Source organism: Galeopterus variegatus, unplaced genomic scaffold (assembly GCF_000696425.1).
Source record: "Galeopterus variegatus unplaced genomic scaffold, G_variegatus-3.0.2 Scaffold2, whole genome shotgun sequence".
Classification (NCBI taxonomy): Eukaryota; Metazoa; Chordata; class Mammalia; order Dermoptera; family Cynocephalidae; genus Galeopterus; species Galeopterus variegatus.
The window spans coordinates 2,088,548-2,111,929 of NW_007726113.1; the positions used below are offsets into that span (position 1 = coordinate 2,088,548).

The window sequence follows — 23,382 nt, forward strand, 5'->3', positions numbered from 1 at the left end:
AATTAAATATACACCCTGAAACAATAAATCTTCTTAAAGAAAACATAGGAGAAACACTTCATGAAGTAGGACTGTAAACAGACTTCATGAATATGACCCCAAAAGCACGGTCAACCAAAGGAAAAATAAACAAATGGGATTAGAGCAAACTTAAAAGCTTCTGCACAGCAAAAGAAACAACAGAGTTAAAAGACAACTAACAGAGTGGGAGAAAATATTTGCAAAATATACATCTGAGAAAGGATTAATATCCAGAATATACAAGGAAATGAAACAACATTTCAAGAAGAAAACAAGCAATCCAATTAAGTAATGGGCAAAAGAGCTAAATAGGCATTTCTCAAAGGAAGATGTATGAATGGCCAAAGGACATATGAAAAAATGCCCAACATCACTGAGCATTCGGGAAATGCAAATTAAAACCACACTGAGATACCATCTCACCCCAGTTAGGATGGCTAAAATCCAAAAGACTCTGAATGATATATGCTGGCAAGGTTGCGGAGGAAAAGGAACTCTCATACATTGTTGGTGGGACTGCAAAATGGTGCAGCCTCTATGGAAAATGGTATGGAGGTTCCCAAACAATTGCAGATAGAGCTACAATATGACCCTGCTATACCACTGCTGGGAATATACCTAGAGGAATGGAAATCATAAAGTCAAAGGTATACCTGTTCCCCAATGTTCATCGCAGGACTTTTTACAATAGCTAAGAGTTGCAACCAGCCCAAATGTCCATCATCAGATGAATGGATATGGAAAATGTGGTATATCTACAGAATGGAATACTACTCAGCTGTAAAAAAGAATGAAATACTGCCATTTGCAACTATGTGGAGGGACTTAGAGAGAATTATATTAAGTGAAACAAGTCAGGCACAGAAAGAGAAATATCTCATATTCTCACTTATTGGTGGGAGCTAAAAATAAATAAATAAATACACAAAAACCAGGGGCGGGGGAGGGAAGAAGACATAACAATTATAATACCTTGAAGTTTATACGACAAGCAAACAGAAAGGACATTGTTGGGATTGAGGGGGAGAGGGAGTTGGGAGGGAGGTTTCTGTAATTGGCTACAATAATCAACCACATTGTATATTTAGAAAATAAAGTAAAATTTGGAAGAAAAAACAAAAAAAGCCAACAAAAGGCACCCACCTCTAGTTCCTAGTATTGTGTACAATGTGTTCCTGAAAAATGTGTAGGAAAGTTGAATATATAAAAATCTCTGCAGTTTCTGCAGTTAGTATTGTAGGGCTGACCATGAGATCTTGAACAATTACTTATTTTGTAAAGTTAAATTTTACATAGTATATACCTGATTTTTAAAAATATAAACATTAAACATTTTAAATGAGAATTTTCTCAAATAATTTCTACCATTGAGTTCTGATTCTCTTGGTTTATTTGAAGGTGCATTTAGTAAACAATTTATTTTTGCATTGAAAAGGTCTTGGAGATTTTGCAAGGAACTGAGCAGAGGGTGTGATTTTTCTTTGAGAGTATCTTATCATCTGTCTTGAAAAATTCTTAATAAGACAGTAAGCTACCAGCCTTATTTTTCTTTTAAAAAAGAAATGTTTAGTAAGCTGAATTCCTGTACAGTTCTATGAATCTCTAGACTTCTCTATACATTTAGATCTCTGGAATTATTTCTGATAGTTGAATTTGGTCCATAACTAATTAAAGATGCAGTAGTATTTCATGATACATTTCTAGTATTTCATATATGTTTTTAATTTTTGATCTTTTCTTTCATAATTGAATAAATACAGCCAAGCAGCTTGAGTCCAATAAGAGCCTAATTAAGTAAATGTTTGTTGCTTTTTATATGGATATTTTCATGTTTGTTGCAGTTGTTTCCTCGCCAATATCAACATTCTAATTTTCTGTTTTCCATATGTTTCTATAAAGTAATTGAGGAAGAAATGCAAGAAAATGTTTAAAAATTAGACAAATTCCACTCTACAGCACAAGTGGTATGCTGATTAAAGGAAACTGCGGATGTCAGGCAGTGCCACTATACACCAATTCTTGGCAGGTGTTCTTGTTCATTTGCTGACACGTGGAAGTTCACATATAAGGGTACTTCAAAAATTTTGTGGAAAAATAGAATTAAAAGAATACAAATCTTTCCACAGATTTTTTGAAGTACCCTCCTATGATTTAGGTTATATAATTTATGGGTACCCGTATATAAAAGGAATGAGCAGGTAGTATGCTTATTTAATGGATGAGTGTTTGGGACTTCTGCATGTACTTAAGGGCTTATTTTATGTTGTGTAATTAATTCAGTAGCTGAACTCTGAATTATGTGGACGTTTAATGCAGAGTTTTTTTATGGTACATTTTATTTATGTCAAATGTTCATTTTCTGCATCCTCTCTGCAGTAGTCGTCCATGCATTATTGGTTTGTAATGCTAGCACAGAGCTGACTACTTTGAAAAACATTCAGGACTACTTTAATCCAGCTACTCTACCACTAACGCAATACCTGTTAACAATGTAAGTCATTATTTACCTTTGGGTCACTGGTATTTAAAAATGGTAACTAAAAGTGAATATGAAAATACAGTAAAAGTACATGCATAAATGTTGCTAATAAAATTTTAATTATCTTTCAGACTATGACATTACCATCTGTCAGTAGTTAAAAATAAAAAGAGAAAGGGAAATATACATCATTTTCCATCCACCTGCCTATTTATTTATTATGGTTTGGGCTAATAAATGTTACTGCAAATTTTTTCGTTTTGTCAAGGGATAATTTCTTAAGAATCATTTGAGTGTTGGTTTTATTTTTTTGTTCATCTGTATTTTTATACCACAAATTATTTAACATTTAAAAGAATCATTTTATAGCTTCAATCTAATATATATATAAATATTGATTTTATTCTAGATATTATCTATATTTCATATTTAATTTCTCAAGCACCAAATCTTTTTTAAAATTAGAAGTGATACTATATTAAATGCATTAAAGCAATAGAAAAAATTTATTTTCCAACTTAGAGTACTATTAACTATCTGTGATGTTTCATTTTTTTTCCCGCAATGAAGTCCCATAAGGATATTATAATCGTTATATTTAATATTCATATTTAATCATAAATATCCTTATGGTTCCATTATATTATTTATGCAATTTGAAATGAATTCAGTCTTTATAGAAATAGAAATAAAACCAATTCATTAATTGTAGTTTTACCTGAATAGGGACTATATTAATGATCTAAGTCAGGTTTACATAACAGAGCATGGGCCAGTTCATAACTTATTCGTGGTGCAGTTTTGGGGAAAAAAATTAATATTTTTGCATCTCTGTTTGGGATAATTAACTACTTCCTAGTGTTATCGTGAAGATTTCATCAAGTAATATTGTAATATTAGCATAAGGGCTGGCCAGTTAGCTCAGTTGGTTAGAGCTCAGCCCTGTAACACAAAGGTCATGAGTTTGGATTCTTATACCAGCCAGCTGCCAAAACAAAAAAAAAAAGAAAGAAAAAGAAAAAATGCTTAGCATAATGCCAGCACAGAGTAGGTAGTCAGCAAATGGTCGTTTTCTTTCTCCAAATTGGGGTATGTGCCATTTCTGGTTTGTTCCCTTAAAAAAAAAGTTCTCTGTAATGCTGATAAAGTGAAAACTAAGTTATGAATAGGTCTACATACCTATTTCAAAAGCCCCTAATTTTTCTTTGATTTTGATTGTTGCTGTTTTATTAGGTCTTCGTCAGCTTCACTTAGCAACAAGAGAGTCAATAAGAGAAAATTTATCCCACCAGGCTTCACAAATATAAACACAAAATTTGAACTACTCAGCCTAGGAGCAGCATTGCAGTTAGCTAGTGAGTTAATTCAGGCACACAAGTTAAACAAGGATCAAGCAACGGCTCTAATTCAAATAGCTCAAATGATGGCATCACACGAAAATGCTGAAGAGGTGAAAGAACTGCAAACCCATACCCTCCCTATCACAATCATACATGGTAAGAAACAAGGAAGAAAACAATTCTAGTAAATACATTATAATGTGTAAACTTTTGTAACTCAAACTAATCGTTTGTAATTTCTTAGTCAAACAGAGTTCAAAAATAACTTTTAAGTAGATTTTTTTAACCTGAACCTATTTTAGTAAACTATTAGATGAGAGTGGAACTGACCACCCTTTTAAAAGGGAGAATTGGCAGCATATCTGATGAATAGCATTATACACTTGTTATCAGAGTATCCAGATTTCAACTAGTTGTCTACATGTTGCTCTATTAGAGTGGACTTCAACTTTGATGAGCAAAACCTCTTTTTTTTAATTGATTATATGTATTTTTGAGGTACAGAATCGATTATCAATACATGTGTACAATATGTAGCAAAACCTCTTATTAATTCCTAGTCACTCACTCTTCTGTCCTTCACAGCAGCTATTCCAAACTGTCATTATTCTCATGACCCCATCCTTGCCCCATGATCTTTTGATCTTGCCTCTAAAACAGAAAATGAAGTTCATAGTAGAAATTTCTTTCAGTATTCTGCCTTCCTTCTCCAACATACCTAATTTTGGACCTGTTCTTACCTCTTTTGGTTCTGTCCCAATGAAGAAGCTTTACTTCCTCCTATTCAGAGTACATACTTTTATCTGGATTCTGTAACCTCTGTAGGACATTTTCTCCCATAGATCTCTATCTCAAAGCTAATTCTACTTTTGTGTCCTGTTTTGAGAAATTACACCACATCTACCCTGTTAACCAAATCAACACCTGAGAGTCATCCTAGATTATTTTTTCTCTCTAGATTGACTATCTCTCTTAATCCTTCTCCTATTCTCTTACTATTTATCTCCCCACATCATATCCGTCATTGAGACGTGTCCCTTCTAGCTTCTACCCATCTTTCCTATTGATTGTCTCCTTTCCAGTTTACTTGCACCCACATCATCATACCTTTATCACACCTCCACAGAATCCTGGATTTATATTGTGCATCTACCATTTGATAGCTGTATGATTTGGGGCAGGTTACTTATCACTTAGCTTTAATTTCCTGCTCTGTAAAATGGGGATGTTAATAGGATCTACCTCATAGAGTTGGATGATTAAATGAATTAATATAGTTTGTAAAGGGCTTGGAACAGTGCCTGGAATATGGGAGGCACTAGGTAAAGTTGGCATTATTATTGTTATGATTATCGTGTACAACTTTCTAGTTGATGATCTACTGTTAGTTTTCCCTTTCTTCCTATTTTCACCCAAGTTGTTTTTCTAAAACAATCTGATTAAATCAATCCCATTGCTTAAAATCCTTCAGTAATTTTTCCTGGCCTTTAAGTTAAAATTTAAACTTTCTTAGCCGTAGCAAGCAGAGATTTTGTGATTTATCCCCTTGCCTATCTCATCAACGTCATCCCTTGCCTATTTGCTGTAAGCTACATAGAAATACTTAAAGTTCTTTTAACAGTTACATGCTTTGTCATGCCCCTGCCTAGAATGACCCTTTCTCTAAAGAGTCTGAATATCTTATCCTGGAAGGCTTAGTTCTGCTCCTTACTTTTAGGAAGCATTCCTATCTCCACCAAAGCAGAGATCGATTTTCTTCCTTCTCTGATCCCATAGCAGTGTTACTTACCATATTATCTTATTTTCATTTCCTTACTTGTCTATCATCTGAAAACTGTGGTCTCATTAAAGAGGGAGGTATTTTGACTGTTTATTTATCCTTTGTGCTTAGCATATAGTGAACACTCAGTGTTTTTTGAACAAATTAATCAAATGAAGGAGAGAGAGATGGAAGAAAAATTTCTTGTGCTTTCAGAAATTTGTTATATTGCCTTTATTTTTTTCCCCTTTCTTTAAAATAATTAGGTGTTTTTGGAGCAGGAAAGAGTTATTTGCTGGCAGTGGTGATTTTGTTCTTTGTACAGCTATTTGAAAGGAGTGAAGCTCCTACAGTTGGAAATGCAAGGCCATGGAAACTTCTGATTGCTTCTTCTACTAATGTAGCTGTTGACAGAGTACTTCTTGGGTAGGTATGACAAGTGAATTTAAGTAGCTAATGTTTTAGGTTATTGTTGAGAGAGGCAATCCACCACAGGCCCTGAGTGTCCGCGCACATTCTTGCTGGATAAGCCAAGAATGTAAGGCCTTTGTCTCTGACTCAAGAGCTAGCATCTGTGCAACAGGCTAACTAGTTAATTTGTAAGTGAGATAAAATCAAATACCAAACCTGACAATTTTGGCACAGGGATACTCATATAAAAATTCGAGTTTAGCCAAGAACATGTAGGGCTAGACGTGTATTGTTGGGGGAGGTGATCTGCCATGGATTCCAGAGATGCAAGGCTGTGACCATGCTTATGAAAGACATTTCTCAGGGTTGTGTTTGCAGCAAGCAGCTTTGACTGATGAGGTAACGTCTCCTTCCAGGACAAAGAGTAGGCCTGCTTACTCCTTGTTGTAAAAACAGTGGATCCCCAACCTTAGTGCTTCTGTCCTACAACTCAACCCACTTCATGTGCAGGCATCCACCTGGACCCTCTGAGTCTCCCTGTGTGACTTGGTGGCCAAGGGAAACCAGTGCAGATACGATGGTGTTTATGCTGCTTCCTGTGCCATAAGTAAAAGTCCTTTGCCTCTGACCCAGGACTCTCAGGTCTATTACCTTAGAAGTAGGCTAAAACAAATCCCAGAACCAACAAGTTATAGGTCAGTCTCTTGCTCATCTGCATGTATGAAAACATAATAGTAAAAGAGCTGAACAATTTAAGTAAATTATGCTTTTTATTTTAATAAGAAGGATCCAGAGAAGGCAATAGCAGTCTGTTCTGCAGGTAGAAAATGTTTATGATTGCATAACATTTTATTTAAAATTCAAAGAAAATATTACAGTATTTTACCAATAATCCAGTGTTCAATGATCTGAATTTCAAGATAAATGAAAAAGTTTGATTAGTAGAAATAATGCATTATTTATAAGTCTAGGCTTTTTAAAAATTAGCTTTTATAATCACATAAGATAATGCCTATGGTAGAAAATATGCAGCCTATACGGCTAATATTTTATTATATTTATTAGCAGATTTTTTAATAGACACACACACATACACTTTGTTTTCCAGACTTGAGATTCAATTGTATATATTGTTTTGTGTCTTGCTTTTTTTACATAAATATTGTTTCTCTCTGGCATTAAATCTTACTAGAAAATATAACTTTTTATAGCTATTATATTCAATGATTTGCTTATATATACTTTAAGCGATTTTTGATTAGTAAGTTCTTTCAAAATTATTACAAATACCTTTAAACATAAAGATACCCATTTTTTATTCTTTTCTTAGGAAAAAGTCCCAAGTCTAAAATAAAAGATATGAACATTTTTAAGCTTCTTTGCAAAATTGCCTTTCAGAAAGGTGTGCACTCGTGTAAGTAATCTAAAAGTAATCAAAAAATGAGGACAATGCTTTTTTTTTTTGGTGGCTGGCCAGTGCAGCAATCCAAACTGTTGACATTAGTGTTGTAACACCACGTTCTAACCAACTGAGCTAACTGGCCAGCCCTAGGATATTTTTTTGATTAAAGACAATCAATGAGGACCTGTGGACTGAACAGGAAAGAATTTTAGATTGCTTAGCCTGAGAAGAAAACTTAACTGTAGACTGTTAGAAAACAAAACAAAACAAAAATCAAGAAGTTGGAATGAAGAAAGAAGGTAAATACTGAATACTAAAAGGTAACAGGAAACATTTAAAAGAGATTCTTTAATGCTTAAACCTCTGATAAGGAGCTGAGAAATGTGAATGTGTAATTAGAATATATGCCTCAACTGCTTATAGTCTGGACTCATACACTGAAATAATGTGTTTGATGTGCACTTGAACAGACAATGTATTCCTATCATAATGGACAGGATAGTATAGTTTCCTGAGAAGAAATGGAAGAGCATGGGTAAACAGCAGTACTATGAGGATATTGTACCCTTTGTTATTATATATTTAACACAAACTTGCATTGAAAAAAATGTAAGCTAGTATTTCAAACTGAAAAGTAGCTGACTATTCCCCAAGATGAAGACTATGAAAAATATAAAAATTGAAATGTATTGACATTAAATAAATTGCTTCATAAATATTTTCGAAAATTGTTTGGAGAGCTATAGTTTCATTCTCTAGCTCTTTAAATTCTCATTTTGAGGTGGTAGATGTTTTGGAGGATTCAGTATTCATTTATTTCCAATTCTGTTCCTAGCATAGAGCTAAAGCTGTAAGATATATAAGATGAAAGGGTAGGAGAGGGGTCCTTCCTCACAAAGCTCTAACTGGGGGGTAATGTGTGTAGAGAAAGGACCAAAGCCTTTGGATATAGACAGAGTTGACTGGGTTTGAATCATGGCTGACCTCGTGTATTAGCTATGTGGCTTCAGCAAAATGACTTTACCTCTGAACTTGTGTCCTCATCTCCAAGATGAGATATTGTGCAGAGATGTAGTGAGTATTAAACAAGGTAATTCATGTAGAGAGGCTCTTCTTCATAAATCTCAGTGTTAAATATATGGTAGCTATTGTTTTCCATATTATTATGTCTTTAGAGGTAATTTTCTTTGTGATAAGTACTAACATTGGTATTTTATGACCATTTAATGAGACTTAACTTAAAATAATATGAGACAGTCTTCAAAAAGTTCATGGAAAGATTTGCATTATCTTTTAATTCTGTTTTTCTGTGAACTTTTTGAAGTACCTTTGTAGGTATTTTTAAGTTCTCTAGAAAATACATTATATTAAAAAATCTTTCAACTACACTACATTTACTTTGAGTTTGGGTATTTCACATTAAATTATATAACTCTATAATATACTGTATACAAAATTAACTTTAATAACAAAATATTACATGAAACTTTGTTTTATATTCTATTTTCTAAGTAATCAGAATTTATTTATTTTTTTTAATTTTTTTTTTTTGAAGGCTTCTCAGTTTTGGATTTGAAAAGTTTGTCAGAGTTGGAAGTGTTAGGAAGATTGCCAAACCAATTTTACCTTATAGGTAAGAATGCTAAATTTCAAAAGTCGCAGAATGTTTAGAGAGAAGTATGGTAATTTTATATAACTCTTACCGTAAATTTAGTTTTTTGAAGAAGAGTGGAGAAAGCCTTATCTATTTCTTGGTTATCTTAGTCTGTATTTTACTTTTTAGTGATGCTATGAAAAATGGAATAAAGAGGGGTGTTCTTTTATGTAATTCTTTCTTTAGCCTGCATGCTGGCTCAGAAAATGAAAATGAACAATTAAAAGAACTACACGCTCTAATGAAAGAAGACCTAACTCCTGTGGAAAGAGTCTATGTGAGAAAAAGTATTGAGCAGCATAAACTGGGGACCAATAAAACCCTGCTGAAGCAGGTAAAAGGAAGAAGCTTCAATTTGTTTCTTAATTAATACATACTATTCAGATTCTCTTATTTCTGTTGATGGATTTAAAAACAAAAACAAAACTATTGTGATAACTTAGATTTAAGTAAGGCATGCACATGTACATCCTTGGATATAATCTACCCAGTGCATATTTTATGTTTGCTTCAAAGCATTCTTCATGTTTATGAACAGATCCAACTCACTATGATTGAGTCATTCGTTCTTCTTTGCCTTATTTGCATACCTTTTTATAGGCTTGAAGAGGAAAGTGTACAGGTGGGAATAGATTCCTGGCAAGTTAAATGAAATTGGTTGTATTTGAGGAAAAATAGAGAAAGAGAAGATCTGACCCTAGGCAAAATATCCGAGTGAAATTTGTCTTCGATGCTTTCCTAGAAAGCTAGTCATTTCAGAGTCTGTCTACATCCCAGAATCCAGGAGGCTCAGACACTTGCTTCCAGATTTGGGGAGCCAAGACTGGAGACACAGGATCCCAGGCTGTAACAAGTAGTATTGTTCCCTTTTTCAAGTTCTGATCCAGGGCAGCTTGGGCATCAGCTGGTAGAAGGAAAAGAAATTAATCAGTAGCTTCCTCCTATGAAAGGAGAGCATGGGGAAAAGAAAGGGGGATGGAGTTGTTGGCTTCTTGGCCCATGTGGACATTGGTTACTTTCTGTAACAGATTTGGGAAAATCATCCTGCTTGGGACTCTGTATTGAGCAGCTATTGCTGAAATAATGCTGCTTAACAAATAAAATCTTAATATTTTAAGACAACAACTTATGATTATACAGGTAACTGGTGTGGCTTGGCTTGAGGCTATGGGTCAAGTCTCTTATTATGAGAACAGTTGCCTATGGCATGATGCTCTTCTCCAGATATATGGCAGAAAAGTAAGAGGCAGGTCAGATCACATGACACATTTAAAGCATTTGTTCACATCATGTCTGCTAACATTCCATTTGCTGTATAACAGGTCATATGGCTAAGCCCAACATCAGCGAGGCAGGGAAACATGAGGGTACTTCAAAAAGTTTGTGAAAAAAAGAATTGAAACATGATACAAATCTTTCCATGAGCTTTTTGAAGTAAGCTCCTATGTTCCACCTACTTCTCTGGTGGGAAGCACTACTAAGTCACGTAGCAAAGGTGTGGATGTGTAATAGTACTCTCACAGGGAGGAAGAGAGAAATCAGAAATAACCAATTCACAATAAGTTTTGGTTCTAGAATCCTCAGAGGGTTTCAGACTATCTTTCTGTTATCTAAATTATACAGTTAAATCTGTACCCTGTTTTCAACCAAATCCAGAAAAGCTTAGTTTGGTAGTATTTAGTTAATGCAAATTATTTATATAAACTACTTACCATTCTGCTCACTTACCCAACATAATAATGACTTGTAAAAATAACTGCTAATGGTTTCTTTGATAATTTTCTAAACAAAAGCCTGGTTACCATAATCTATTGCTTATTGGTCCCACTTATTCACAAATGAAAGCTATTTTAGAAGAATCTTTTTTTTTTAAAGTTTTCTCTAACATATTTCCAAGGTCCAATCAGGCATTCAGACCTGACACATTCCTAAAGTGACATGTCTTTACAATAAAACTAATTTTAAAAAGTGCTTCATAGTTCATCACTGCTTCCTAGGTCAATAACTAAATCTTTTCTGCTGTTAGAATCTCAGCAATATAGTAATAACTTAAGTAACAATACAATTTTTTAAAGAAAAAAATTAGTACTTCAGGTTTTTGTATTAGATATTTCTTTAAATTAAAAAACATGCTTCCTGGGGCCGGCCCGGTGGCGCACTGCGATAGTGCACCGCTTGGGAAGCGCGGAGGCGCTCCCGCCGAGGGTTCAGATCCCACATACAGACCGGTTCCCGCTCACTGGCTGAGCGAGGTGTGGGAGCAACGCCGAGGGTTGCGATCCCGTTGCCGGTCCCGGTCCGGTATGGGGGCGACACTGAGGGTTGCGATCCGTTGCCGGACATGGAAAAAGAAAAAAAAAAAAAAAAAAAAAACATGCTTCCCGATTCATAACTTTGGAGTTCTCATTCTAAAGTTGTTTTTATCAGGTATTATTATCAGAAACTAGATAATGAATGATATTTCAGAATAATACCAAGGCTTAATCATTTTTAGAGAATCAAATGTTTAAATACTCTGGAATTTCTAATATAAATGTGGCTTTAGAATTTTTGTTTTTGTTTTTAACAAGAGAAGGAAAACATAACTGATAGAGAGCTATTGTGTGTGATGAATGTTATTTATTATTAAAGAAATAGGGTGTGTATGATATTTTATTTCACAGGATCTGTGGAAGCAATATTTAATTTGTTGAAATTTAAAGCATATTTTCGTCACTTATATTTGTTGAAAAAAAGATACGGTCTGTTTTTTATGGACTACCCTGTTACCAAGAAGTGTAATTAGTAATATGTATATATGTGTAAGTGTATGTACATAAGTATATATGTGTGTATACATATATGTAAATATATGCATATATACACAGGCACATCCGTGTGTCCATGCATGCATGTGTATAGCTAGTGGACTACTAAGCCAATGACCACATCCAATTAGAAAATTCACAGATTTTTCTATTGTTTCCATTTAGTTCCAGAGATTAGATACCAGCTTTTGTTAAGTTTTTTGCCTTGAATAATAGCATTCTGATATAATATTTAACTTGTAAGATTCAAGTATACTTACGGGCTATAAGTACACTTTAATTTACTATTATTCAGAATTAGTTAGCCATCTTTACCTAATTAAGTAAATCAAAAACCTAGTGTGCTTGAAGGTTAAGCAAAGGATAGTTCATTAGCATATTCATTGTTCTTTGTGGAGAACTTTGGCCTGTGTTGATATAAGGCATATTATCTTTATTCAGCCCATCTAGAAGATAAAAATGTGCGTTATCCTTGATACTTTAAAATCCTTGATATTGTAATATTTTCCTTTTGAATATCAAAACATTACTTTTGTTTGTTCTTATTAAGGGGCTTTTGGCTTAAGTAGCTTATATTCTGATTTCAATTTTGTATGTAAGAATAATGAAAATGTGGAGATAAAGTGACCTATGATTTCTGATTGCCAGAAATTAAATTAGGACTAACTTGCTTTCTGATTTTAGCCTACAATTTCTTTGGTAAATACATAATTTCATTTTCTTTTAATAGTTGTAATTAATAACATTTTTGTTGTAATAAAGGTTCGAGTAGTTGGAGTTACCTGTGCAGCCTGCCCATTCCCATGCATGAGTGATCTTAAATTTCCTGTGGTAGTGCTGGATGAGTGTAGTCAAATAACTGAACCAGCCTCTCTACTTCCCATTGCAAGGTAACCTAAAAATTCTTTTCCCTTACCAAATTTTTGTTAAAATTCATAGCAATTCAAGTACTGACTTTTAAGACAAATACAGAGGGAAATTTGGGGGGCTAATATATCAAAATATTGTAAGATCACAGTTTGTGATGACATAATTCTTAAAGCACTGATAACCCTAGTGCTAGGATTCTACTAGAATCTTGCAGATTTCTCAACTAAATTAAAAGTTGCTCTTTAATCATAAACTCCACTGAAGAATGTCCTTCAGTTTCCTTACCTTGATAAAATTCATGTTTAGTTTCTGAAAATAATTTTTAGATTGTGAAATGATATAAAGTATATAAAGAAAAACAAGTAGAAAATGAAAACTTTTCTCCTAAAATTAAAAAACTGTGAAATCCTTTAAGCTGTTTCAGCCAATTGAAATAGTGTGCTTGTAAAGCATCCCTTATTGAGGACTCCTAAAAGTAGTGGAAAGAGTACTAGAGCACTCTTCTTGGGAAGTCCTTGCTCTGTCCCAATTAATGAGGGAGTAGGGAACCAACTGTCATGGTTTGCCCGAGACTTGGAGGTTCCCAAATCATGAGGCTTTCAGTTTTTAGGATGAGTTGGTCACCCTACTAAGGAGCCAGGGATGGAAGAGTGGCAGAGGGTAGAGGAGTAATACTTGTTGAGCATACTAAACTCATATATTTAATTTAATCCTTGCAAAGCCATGCAAGGTACTATTACCTACAGGTTATTAAGAATACTGAAACATGAAGAGATTAATTAATATGTTGTATCCATAAAATATAATAGAATTGAGATTTGGATATAGGTTTGCTTACAAAATTTGGATTTTTTCCCGCTTTATCCTACTCCTATTTAGAAAGACTTTTAGCCTCCGAGAGCCTAATTTATTTCATCTCTAAAACAAGAGTTTAAGCCAAATGACTTCTAAGAAAGCCTCTAATTCTAATAGTATATGGATTCTAAAAATCAGTATTTCCCAAATATGTTCTGTGAAATATTAAATTCCATCTAGAGGCAAGGCCTAATAGGTTTTATGTAGGAAAAAATAAAGTTATATGAAGGATTCTTTACTGTGTAACTTTTGAAAGCCTTTAATACACTTATTAGCACTATTAAGCCTTGTTACTTCTTGGGACAATTCATGGGATTTGAATTCTTTGAAATACATTTTGGAAAGCAGTGCAATAAATGATCTAGTACCCTTTTTTCATGGCTTAGATTAATTTTTGAAATTCTGTTTTTAGGTTTGAATGTGAAAAGCTGGTTCTTGTTGGAGACCCCAAACAGCTGCCTCCTACTATTCAGGGTTCTGATGCAGCTCATGAAAATGGATTGGAACAAACTCTTTTTGATCGACTTTGCTTAATGGTACCTATTGCTAAATTCATACAGAGTTATCATTTATTGATTATATACTGTGTGGGGGGTTGATAGAAAATTAAAATATTAGATGACCTAGTCCTGCCTTAAGACAATTTATAATAGGAGCTATTTAGAAAGTACACATTTTAGGGCTGGCCCCGTGGCTCACTCGGGAGAGAGGCCACGGGTTCAGATCCTATATAGGGATGGCCGGTGTGCTCACTGGCTGAGTGTGGTGCGGACCACACTGTGCTGAGGATTGCGATCCCCTTACTGGTCACACAAAAAAAAAAAAAAAAAAGTACACATTTTAAAGATAAGTAGAACCCTGTAATTCAAGTACTCCTTCATAAAAAGAATCAGCACTGGTGGATTAGCTCAGTTGGTTAGAGCACAGCCTTGTAACACCAAGGTCTAAGGGTTTGGTTCTCCATACCGGCCAGCCACCAAAAAAATAATAATAAAATAAAATAAATAATAAAATAAAATAAAATAAATAAAATAAAATAAATAAAAATAAAATAAATAAAATAAAATAAAATAAAAATAATAAAATAAAATAAAATAAAAATAATAAAAAATAAAATAAAATAAAAATTAATTAATTAATTAATTAATTAATTAATGAAAAGAATCTTTTCCCTGTGTACTTTAGTAGTGGATAATAAGCATATTGATTTTGTTCTAAAATCAAAAAACTTATGCCTCTTTTATCTGTGTAGAGCTCTACTTCACATTTAAAAAAAGTTTTTATATTAATTATTAATATAGTTTTAAATTGAAGTGGAATTCACCTAACATAAAACTAACCATTTTAAAGTGAATAATTCATTGGCATTTAGTACATTCACAGTGCTGTGCAACCACTATCTCTATCTAGGTCCAAAACATTTTCATCCCTCCAAAATGAAACCTCACACTCACTCATTTAGCAGTTACTTCCCATTCCCTCTTCCTTCCAGCTTCTGGCAACTACAAGTCTATTTTCTGTATATGGATTTATTTATTCTGAATATTTCATATAAATGGAATCATACAAAATGTGACCTTTTGTGTCTGGCTTCTTTCCCTTAGCATGACATTTTTTAGGTTCACCCACACTGTAGCATGAATCAGCACTATACTACTTTTTTTTTTAAGTACATTTGCAGTGTTGTCCAACTGTCACCTCTCCATTTCCATTTCATCATCCCAAACAGAAACTTTGTACCCATTTAACAATTATTCTCCATTTCGCCTTCCCCCCAGCCCCTGGTAAACTCTGTTCTGCTTTCTGTCTCTATAAATGTACCTATTCTTGGTGCCTCATATAAGTGGAATCATACAGTATTTATCATTTTGTGTCTGTCTTATTTACTTACCATATGTTTTCAAGGTTCATCCATGTTGCAGCATGTATCAGAATTTCATTCCTTTTTAAGGCTGAATAATATTAGATCGCATGTATATACTGCATTTTTGGTGATGGATATTTGGGTTGTTTCCACATTTTTGTTATTGTGAATAACGGTGTTGTGAACATTTCTGTACAACTATCTATCCAAATCCCTGCTTTTAGTTCATTATTTACCTAGAAGTACAATTGTTGGGTCATATGATAATTCTATATTTAACTTTTTGAGGAACTGCCACAGTGTTTTTTATAGCAGCTGCACCATTTTACCTTTCCAGCAGCAATGCACAGGGGTTTCAATTTCTTCACATCCTGGCCAACTCTTGTTATTTTCCTTTTTTTTAAAAAAATAATAGCCATCCTAACAGGTGTGAAGTAGAATCTCATTGTGGTTTCCCTAATGACTAATGATGTTGGGCATCTATTCATGTGTTTATTGGCCATTTGTACGAGTATATACTCTTTGAAGAAATGCCTATTCATGCCTTTTACCCATTTTTGAATTGGGTTGTTTTTTTGTTGTTGAGTTATAGGAGTTCTTCATATATTCTGGATATTAACCTCTTATCAGATGTATGATTTGCAAATATTTTCCTCCATTCTGTAGGTTGTCTTTTGCTTTCTTGATAGATGCACGGAAGTTCTTGATTTTGATGTCCAATTCACCTATTTTTTCTTGTGTTGCTTGTGCTTTTGATATCGTATCAGTGAAATTGCTTCCAAATCCAGTGTCATGAAGATTTTCCCCAGTGTTTACTTCACAGAGTTTTATAATTTTAGCTCTTATATTTAGGTCTTTGATCCATTTTGACTTAATTTTTGTATATAGTATAAGGTAAGTGTCCAACTTTATTCTTTTGCATGTGGATATCTGGTTTTCCCAACACCATTTGTTAAAAAGGCTGTCCTTTTTCCATTGAATTGTCTTAGCACCCTCATCGAAAATTAATTGGCCACTTATATAGGGCTTATTTCTAGGCTCCCTATTCTATTCTATTGATCACTGGCTTGCAGAGGGCTGCCTTCCTGTTGTGTCCTCACATGGCAGAGAGAGAAAGAGAAAGAGAGAAAGAGCTCTGGTCTCTTCCTTTTCTTACTAGGACACCAATCCCATCATGCCCTTTTCCTCATCTAAAACATTACCACCTAAGGTCCTCCCTCCAAATACCATCACATTGGATGTTAAGGCTTCAACATATGAATTTTGAGGGCACACAGACATTTAGTCCATAACGTAGAAGTACTTCAATTATTCTTATAATTAGGTGTCTTTATCTGTCTTCTGTTTAAATTACTTTAATTTCATCTACATTATCTATGAAGTCTTTCTTCTATGTCAGAAATTTTATTTCTGTTCTCCTTACATTGAGTTTCAAGTTGCATTTAGTTTTAAGTTGAATTTTAGTGAGTTTTGTGAAGAAATTCTATTTTGTTCTTTGCTGCTTTTAGTTTATTAGTTTTTTAAATGATATTGTTTTGAAAACCAGTTTGTTTTTTTAGGATTGAAATTTCCCTTTTAATCTCATTATCTTTTAATCATATCACCTTTGAGATTTTGTTTTACTGAATTGTATTCTGATTAAATTCTAAATTCTGATTAAATTATGGACATTTTTCTTCTGTTCCTTGGTTATGTTTTTGTCTGCGTTGGGTTCTGTATGTATCCTTTGCATTGTCTTCCTTTATTTTATTAATTTTGGGGGAGGGGCTATAGTATGTTTGCATGATTGCCATTCTTGTTTCATTTTCTCACTTTCATTCTTGGGCAGCTCTCTCAGATTTGTATTCTGTGTGTTCTTTCTGTTTTCCCAGTTCCATGAAAATATGTTGGTGGGAGAGAGGGTTAGAGGTGGAATTGGAATAGAACCAGGTTAAGAATGTATGCTGTGTAGGGCCGGCCCGTGGCTCACTCGGTAGAGTGCGGTGCTGATAACACCAAGGCCACGGGTTCGGATCCCTATATAGGGATGGCCGGTTTGCTCACTGGCTGAGCATGGTGCTGACAACACCAAGCCAAGGGTTGAGATCCCCTTACCGGTCATAAAAAAAAAAAAAAGAATGTATGCTGTCTTTATGACCTTATGTGGGCAATGCTCACTTCTAAGGTTTTGTTAAACACATTGTACAAGGATTCAGTTTACATGGTTGGAGGTGTTGTTCCTTTCCCAAAGTAGGTATACTCCTGGGCCTCAAATGTCCCATCAGTTCCATGTATGGTCCTCAGAGCCTTTGCTCCCACTAAAAACTTCGTATTCACTTCTCCTGTTTCATTATTCTTCTTAGGAGCCATTTCCATTATATGACTTCTGGAGAAATTAGTAATCTCACTCTGCTGCATTTCTCTTTCCTACCTCAGAATCTTGTTTCTTTCTTGATGACAAGCACTGTTTAATGTTTATGGCATTGGGCTGGCTGTAAACCTTTCTTTGTTGCATGACTGCTGAATTTTTTTTCTTTGCTGTTGTTTTTAGCATTTTTTTGTACCTTTATATATTAGAGAATGGGTTCTGCAAGGCAGCTTTATTCTTCCCTGTTAATTCAGAAGTTCCATCTTAAACTGAATTTCAACTTGCATTAACTTTTGAGTTGCGTTGTGTTCAGTTTTATGAAGAACCAACCTTCCGTTGTCCTGTGTTTTTGATTGTAATTGAATTGAATTGTAAAATGTTCTACTCCTTCCACAATGTCAGTGTCTAGCCTCTTTTGAATCAGATCTTTTTAATGGCTTTTAAAAATCTTAATTTTAAGAAATTATTTAAATTCTTAAAACATTTTTGAATAGGTAATATAGTCACATGGTTCAAAATTCTAGAGGAACCAAAAAGCATGGAGACAGTGAAGACTTTCACTCCTGTCCTCCTACCACTCAGTTACTCTCCCCACAAGCAACCATCATCCCTTTCTTATATCTTTCCAGTGATATTTTATGCCAACATAAACAAATATATAAAATATTTTCTCCTAGTTTTAACAAATTGTAACTTACTATACATTCTGTTTTGCCCTTTGCTTTTTCAGTTATCTGTTGTCAATGCCTTTCAGAATATGAAGTAGGTTTTTATTTTGGGGAATTCAAAAAGGGCAAATAAAGGATAGACTAAAAAGTGATTTAGTCACAGAGTGGAATAATATAAGACAGTTAAGATTAATGAACTTGACCCATGTAGATAGTTCTCAGAAACATAGTGGATGTTGAAAGAAGCAAGGTGCAAAGGGTTACTTATAGTAAAATGCCATTTGTGAGAATTTCAAAGCAAAAATAATAATATATATTTTAAAAGCAAAAAATGATAATATATATTACTCATAGGCACATATTGATGTAATAAACATATAAAAGCATGCATGGGAATGCCACAAAAAAATTCAGAATTGGGGTTATTTCTGGAGAAGATGTTAGTGGAAAGTAGTGAAGGAAGGGCTTTTAGCTATGTATGTCATATTTTACTTCTTAACAAAAGAGAGATCTGAGGCAAATATGACCAAATGCTATTGTCAAATTTAGGTGGTGGGTAGATGGATGTCTTTTTTTTTTTTTTTTTCTTTTCTGTATATTTAAAATAGTTCAGAATTAATTAAAAGCAAAAGAAATAATATCTACTACTCATAGAAAGTGTGGAAACAATGAAAAACTAAAAAGGTGAAAATAATACAACTATAATAACCTCACTGCACCCAAAAGAAAACCCTTTGTAGTGTTTTAGTATTTTTTTCCTTCCATATTTTATCCTAGGACTATATGCATATATCAAATGTATGTATTTTTACATAATTGAAACTATACCATAAATATAATTTCTATTTGCCTTTTTTAAACTCTGCATAATGGTAAATCATCTACTCTTGTTATTACTAGCTGTGTAATCATCACTGTTGTCATATGTATATTTAATCACTTAGTTTTATGTTGCATATTGCATAATTTAGTTATTTGTCTAACATTGAACATTTAGTTGTTTTCAGTTATAAATAATGATCCTTTAAGCATTTTTTTTTTTTTTGCCGATTATTTTTGTACTTAACACTTTTTGTCAGAGGTTTCACATACGTACTGACTTGGACTTTTTTTTTTTTTTTTCCTTTTTGTCTTTTTTTGTGTCCGGCAACGGATCGCAACCCTCAGTGTCGTGCCTGTACCGGACCGGGACCGGCAACGGGATCGCAACCCTCGGTGTTGCGCCCGCACCTTGCTCAGCCAGTGAGCAGGAACTGGTCTGTATGTGGGATCCGAACCCTCGGCGGGAGCGCCACCGCGCTCCCAAGCGGTGCACTGTAGCAGTGCGCCACCGGGCCGGCCCCTGACTTGGACTTATAAACTTAGACGAATTTATGCCCCAGAAAGTACTGAGAATTGATTTTTTTTTTCCTTATGTTTTTCTCCTATAGAAGATATTTTGTTCATGTGGTCATTAATTCTGCATTTAATTATATATGTATTATTATTAGAATGTGTTGTAGCTATTCAAAATGTTTCAGCATTACTGTAGAACTTTTTTCAAATAAACAACATGCTCCAGAAGAGCCTAAAATAGATGGAACTTGGATTTTTTGATAGATTAACAAAAACTGAAATTTCTTTGAAGATTAAGAATGAAAAATGACTTTTTATTCAGTGAGGAAAGTTAATAAAGAGTTAACAACACTTTCTAATTTTGAAGATTCTTTTTCAATTTAATGTTAGGCCAACTCCAGATAGATTGCAAAAGCATAATGTTAGGTGCCAAAATTAATTAGATAATAAGTCAAAGATTTGAAATGTTTTATATTTTTAATTTTCTTGTGTCAATTTAATATGAGCATATTCTTTAGTAATTTATCTTAAAAACATTTTTATTTATTGTCTTTATCATGGTTGTAATTCATCTCTCTTAAGACCACAAAAAAGCAACATTAAAAATTTTTATCATATTGCTATTTTTCTTTCCCTTGAGAAAAAAAAAAATGTTATGTTTTAATTTATTTTTCTGCATTTAAATTTCTTAGGGTCACAAGCCAGTTCTATTGAGAACCCAATATCGTTGTCACCCTGCAATTAGTGCTATTGCTAATGATCTGTTTTATGAAGGAAACCTCATGAATGGTGTTTCGGAAACAGAGAGGAGCCCTTTATTGGAATGGCTACCAACCCTATGTTTCTATAACGTTAAAGGACTGGAACAGGTAAATGACATTAATGTTGATGGGACTCAACATGGTTTAGTTTCCTGGTTTAATTTTATTGTTGTTTGTATGATTTTACTTGGTCTTTCTAGCCTTTCTGGGAAATATAATTTAGGATCTGTTTCTTATTCCAGATTGAAAGAGATAACAGCTTTCATAACGTGGCAGAAGCTACTTTTACACTCAAGCTGATTGAGTCACTGATTGCAAGTGGAATAGCAGGCTCTATGATTGGGGTAATAACATTATACAAATCCCAGATGTACAAGGTTTGTATTACATATTACAGTATTTGTTATACATTAAATATTATAATTATATATTACAATATTTTATATTACATTTGTAGTAGTTTGGTTTCGTGTTTGAAAAACTTTTGGGACTGTAATTAATGTATTTAAAAAGAAACATTCTGATTTTTTTCTGGTCTGGCTTTTTTTCTGTATAATTAAATATAAACCTAAGGAGGTTTAATTAAATTCAGTTTACAGCTGTTGGGGCAAAAATGCAAATAAACAAATTAGAGGGAAGAAAATATGGTGTATGCTTTGTGTTTTGGGACAGATGGGATCGAATCTCTGTTTTCCAAAATGTTCTTTCATTATTATTACATTTTACTAGAAATCAAGGATAGATACCAAATATTAACGTACACATGAGCCAACTACTTCTAACTACATCTTTCTTTTTCTCTTAGTATTTTTTCATCTGTTTTATTATTAGTTTATTTATCACCTTCAAATTAGCATATCCAAATGAGTTCCTCACCAAAAGATAAATCACCAGTTTTGATTTTATTTCATAATTGGTATTGTCATCTAGTCATTTATCTGTTATTTTAGAAACTATCTGGCTAACTCTATGTGAGTTATTAAAGAGTTATTTAGGGGGCCGGCCTGGTGGCTCACTGCTACAGTGCGCTGCTTGGGAGCGCGGCGGCGCTCCCGCCGAGGGTTCGGATCCCACATGCAGACCGGTTCCCGCTCACTGGCTGAGCGAGGTGTGGGTGCAGCACCCAGGTTTGCGATCCCGTTGCCGGTCCCGGTCCGGTACGGGCGCGACACTGAGGGTTGCGATCCGTTGCCGGACACGAAAAGAGACAAAAAGGAAAAAAAAAAAAGAGTTATTTAATAACTCTATGTGAGTTATTAAAGAGTTATTTAATAACTCTATGTGAGTTATTAAAGAAAAATGGAAATTATCCACTTTAAATTAAAATAGTTGTTGTGAGTAGGTTCAGAGGCTTTCGTTCTTCTGCATTGTATGATCCCTTTATACAGTGATCCCTTCATACAGTTCTTCATACAGTCTCTGCACTGTATGATCCTTGTCTTCTTTTCTCCACAGCTTTGTCATTTACTTAGTGCTGTGGACTTTGACCATCCTAATATTAAAACTGTGCAGGTGTCCACAGTAGATGCTTTTCAGGGAGCTGAAAAGGAGATCATTATTCTGTCCTGCGTAAGGACAAGACAAGTAGGCTTCATTGATTCAGAAAAAAGAATGAATGTTGCATTGACAAGAGGAAGAAGGCATTTGCTGATTGTGGGAAATTTAGCCTGTTTGAGGAAAAATCGACTATGGGGGCGTGTGATCCAACACTGTGAAGGTAACGTAAGAATGTGTTTAACTTAAGCATTTTAATTAAAACTGACTTTGATGGGTTAATACTTGTGGATTTTCAGGAAGAAATAGCTCTGAATTTGCTACTGTGGGAGATAATTCACATGTTAATAATATAAGGACCACTATAAAATAAAGAATAGTTGTCTCATGTTTTATATCTCTTTAAGGAAGGGAAGATGGATTGCAACATGCAAGTCAGTATGAACCACAGCTGAACATTCTCCTTAAAGATTATTTTGAAAAACAAGCAGAAGAAAAACAGAAGAAAAAGAGTGAGAAAGGTCAATCTAAAGATAAATCTCTTTCACAAAAAGACATGGTATAGATAGTTTGTATTTATGTAAATTCATACTCATTTTACACTATATAATTTTTTATGTTTTTATTACTCTAAAACCCCTATTATAAAAAAAATACATGATGATATTTAAATAACATACTAAATAAACACATTTAAAACTTTGCTCTTCAAAAAAGTATATGTTACCTCCATTAAGATAGGCAGATGTTGAAGGTAATATAAAATCTTACTGATAAAAACATTTTTTTCTAAAAAGTATTTTTTCTGTTTGCTAAAGAAATGAATTTTACAAGAGGGAGGGAAAGCCATCATGGGGAATACCAGTGTACTTCCAAAAGAAGTAAATATCTCAAAAGCTCATCTATTAGATCATGTCTACACAGATATAACAACACACTCCTTTCTGAACTCTAACTTTATCAGAATCTTTTGTAAATGTCCCATCATTTTATAAGCAAAAACATCTCCACAATAAAACTTCTGAGAAGTACAAAAAAGAAAAAAGAACACTAAAAGTTCAAACCTGTAGATAGCAGTGTTCAACACCTTGCGATGGCCAGTGCCCATACACACACACACACACACACACACACACACACACACACACACACACACACACATACACCTGGTTTAGTAAGTGTTTAAAAAGTATCCATTGGATGAATGAACAAATGAATGAAAGACTACCTTTGTCCATTTCCTTCTAGTCTTTTTCCTAGGCATTTATTTACACAGTAGTTATTGATATATATTGATATATATATGAATTAAAAT

General features: G+C 33.8%; 1 protein-coding gene across 1 annotated transcript in view; it reads left to right on the forward strand.

Annotated features, from left to right (window-relative positions):
• The window catches only part of ZGRF1 (zinc finger, GRF-type containing 1), an 81,814-nt gene extending 58,956 nt beyond the window's left edge, over positions 1-22,858 (forward strand). Inside the window, exons 18-28 of the mRNA XM_008567019.1 lie at positions 2,398-2,512; positions 3,734-3,996; positions 5,866-6,025; positions 8,968-9,045; positions 9,253-9,400; positions 12,636-12,763; positions 14,011-14,134; positions 20,505-20,681; positions 20,816-20,950; positions 22,029-22,290; positions 22,475-22,858. Coding sequence (XP_008565241.1) covers positions 2,398-2,512; positions 3,734-3,996; positions 5,866-6,025; positions 8,968-9,045; positions 9,253-9,400; positions 12,636-12,763; positions 14,011-14,134; positions 20,505-20,681; positions 20,816-20,950; positions 22,029-22,290; positions 22,475-22,632 — 1,748 coding nt within the window. The 3' untranslated portion in view covers positions 22,633-22,858. The remainder of the gene's footprint in view (positions 1-2,397; positions 2,513-3,733; positions 3,997-5,865; positions 6,026-8,967; positions 9,046-9,252; positions 9,401-12,635; positions 12,764-14,010; positions 14,135-20,504; positions 20,682-20,815; positions 20,951-22,028; positions 22,291-22,474) is intronic.
• Positions 22,859-23,382: the final 524 nt, after the last annotated feature.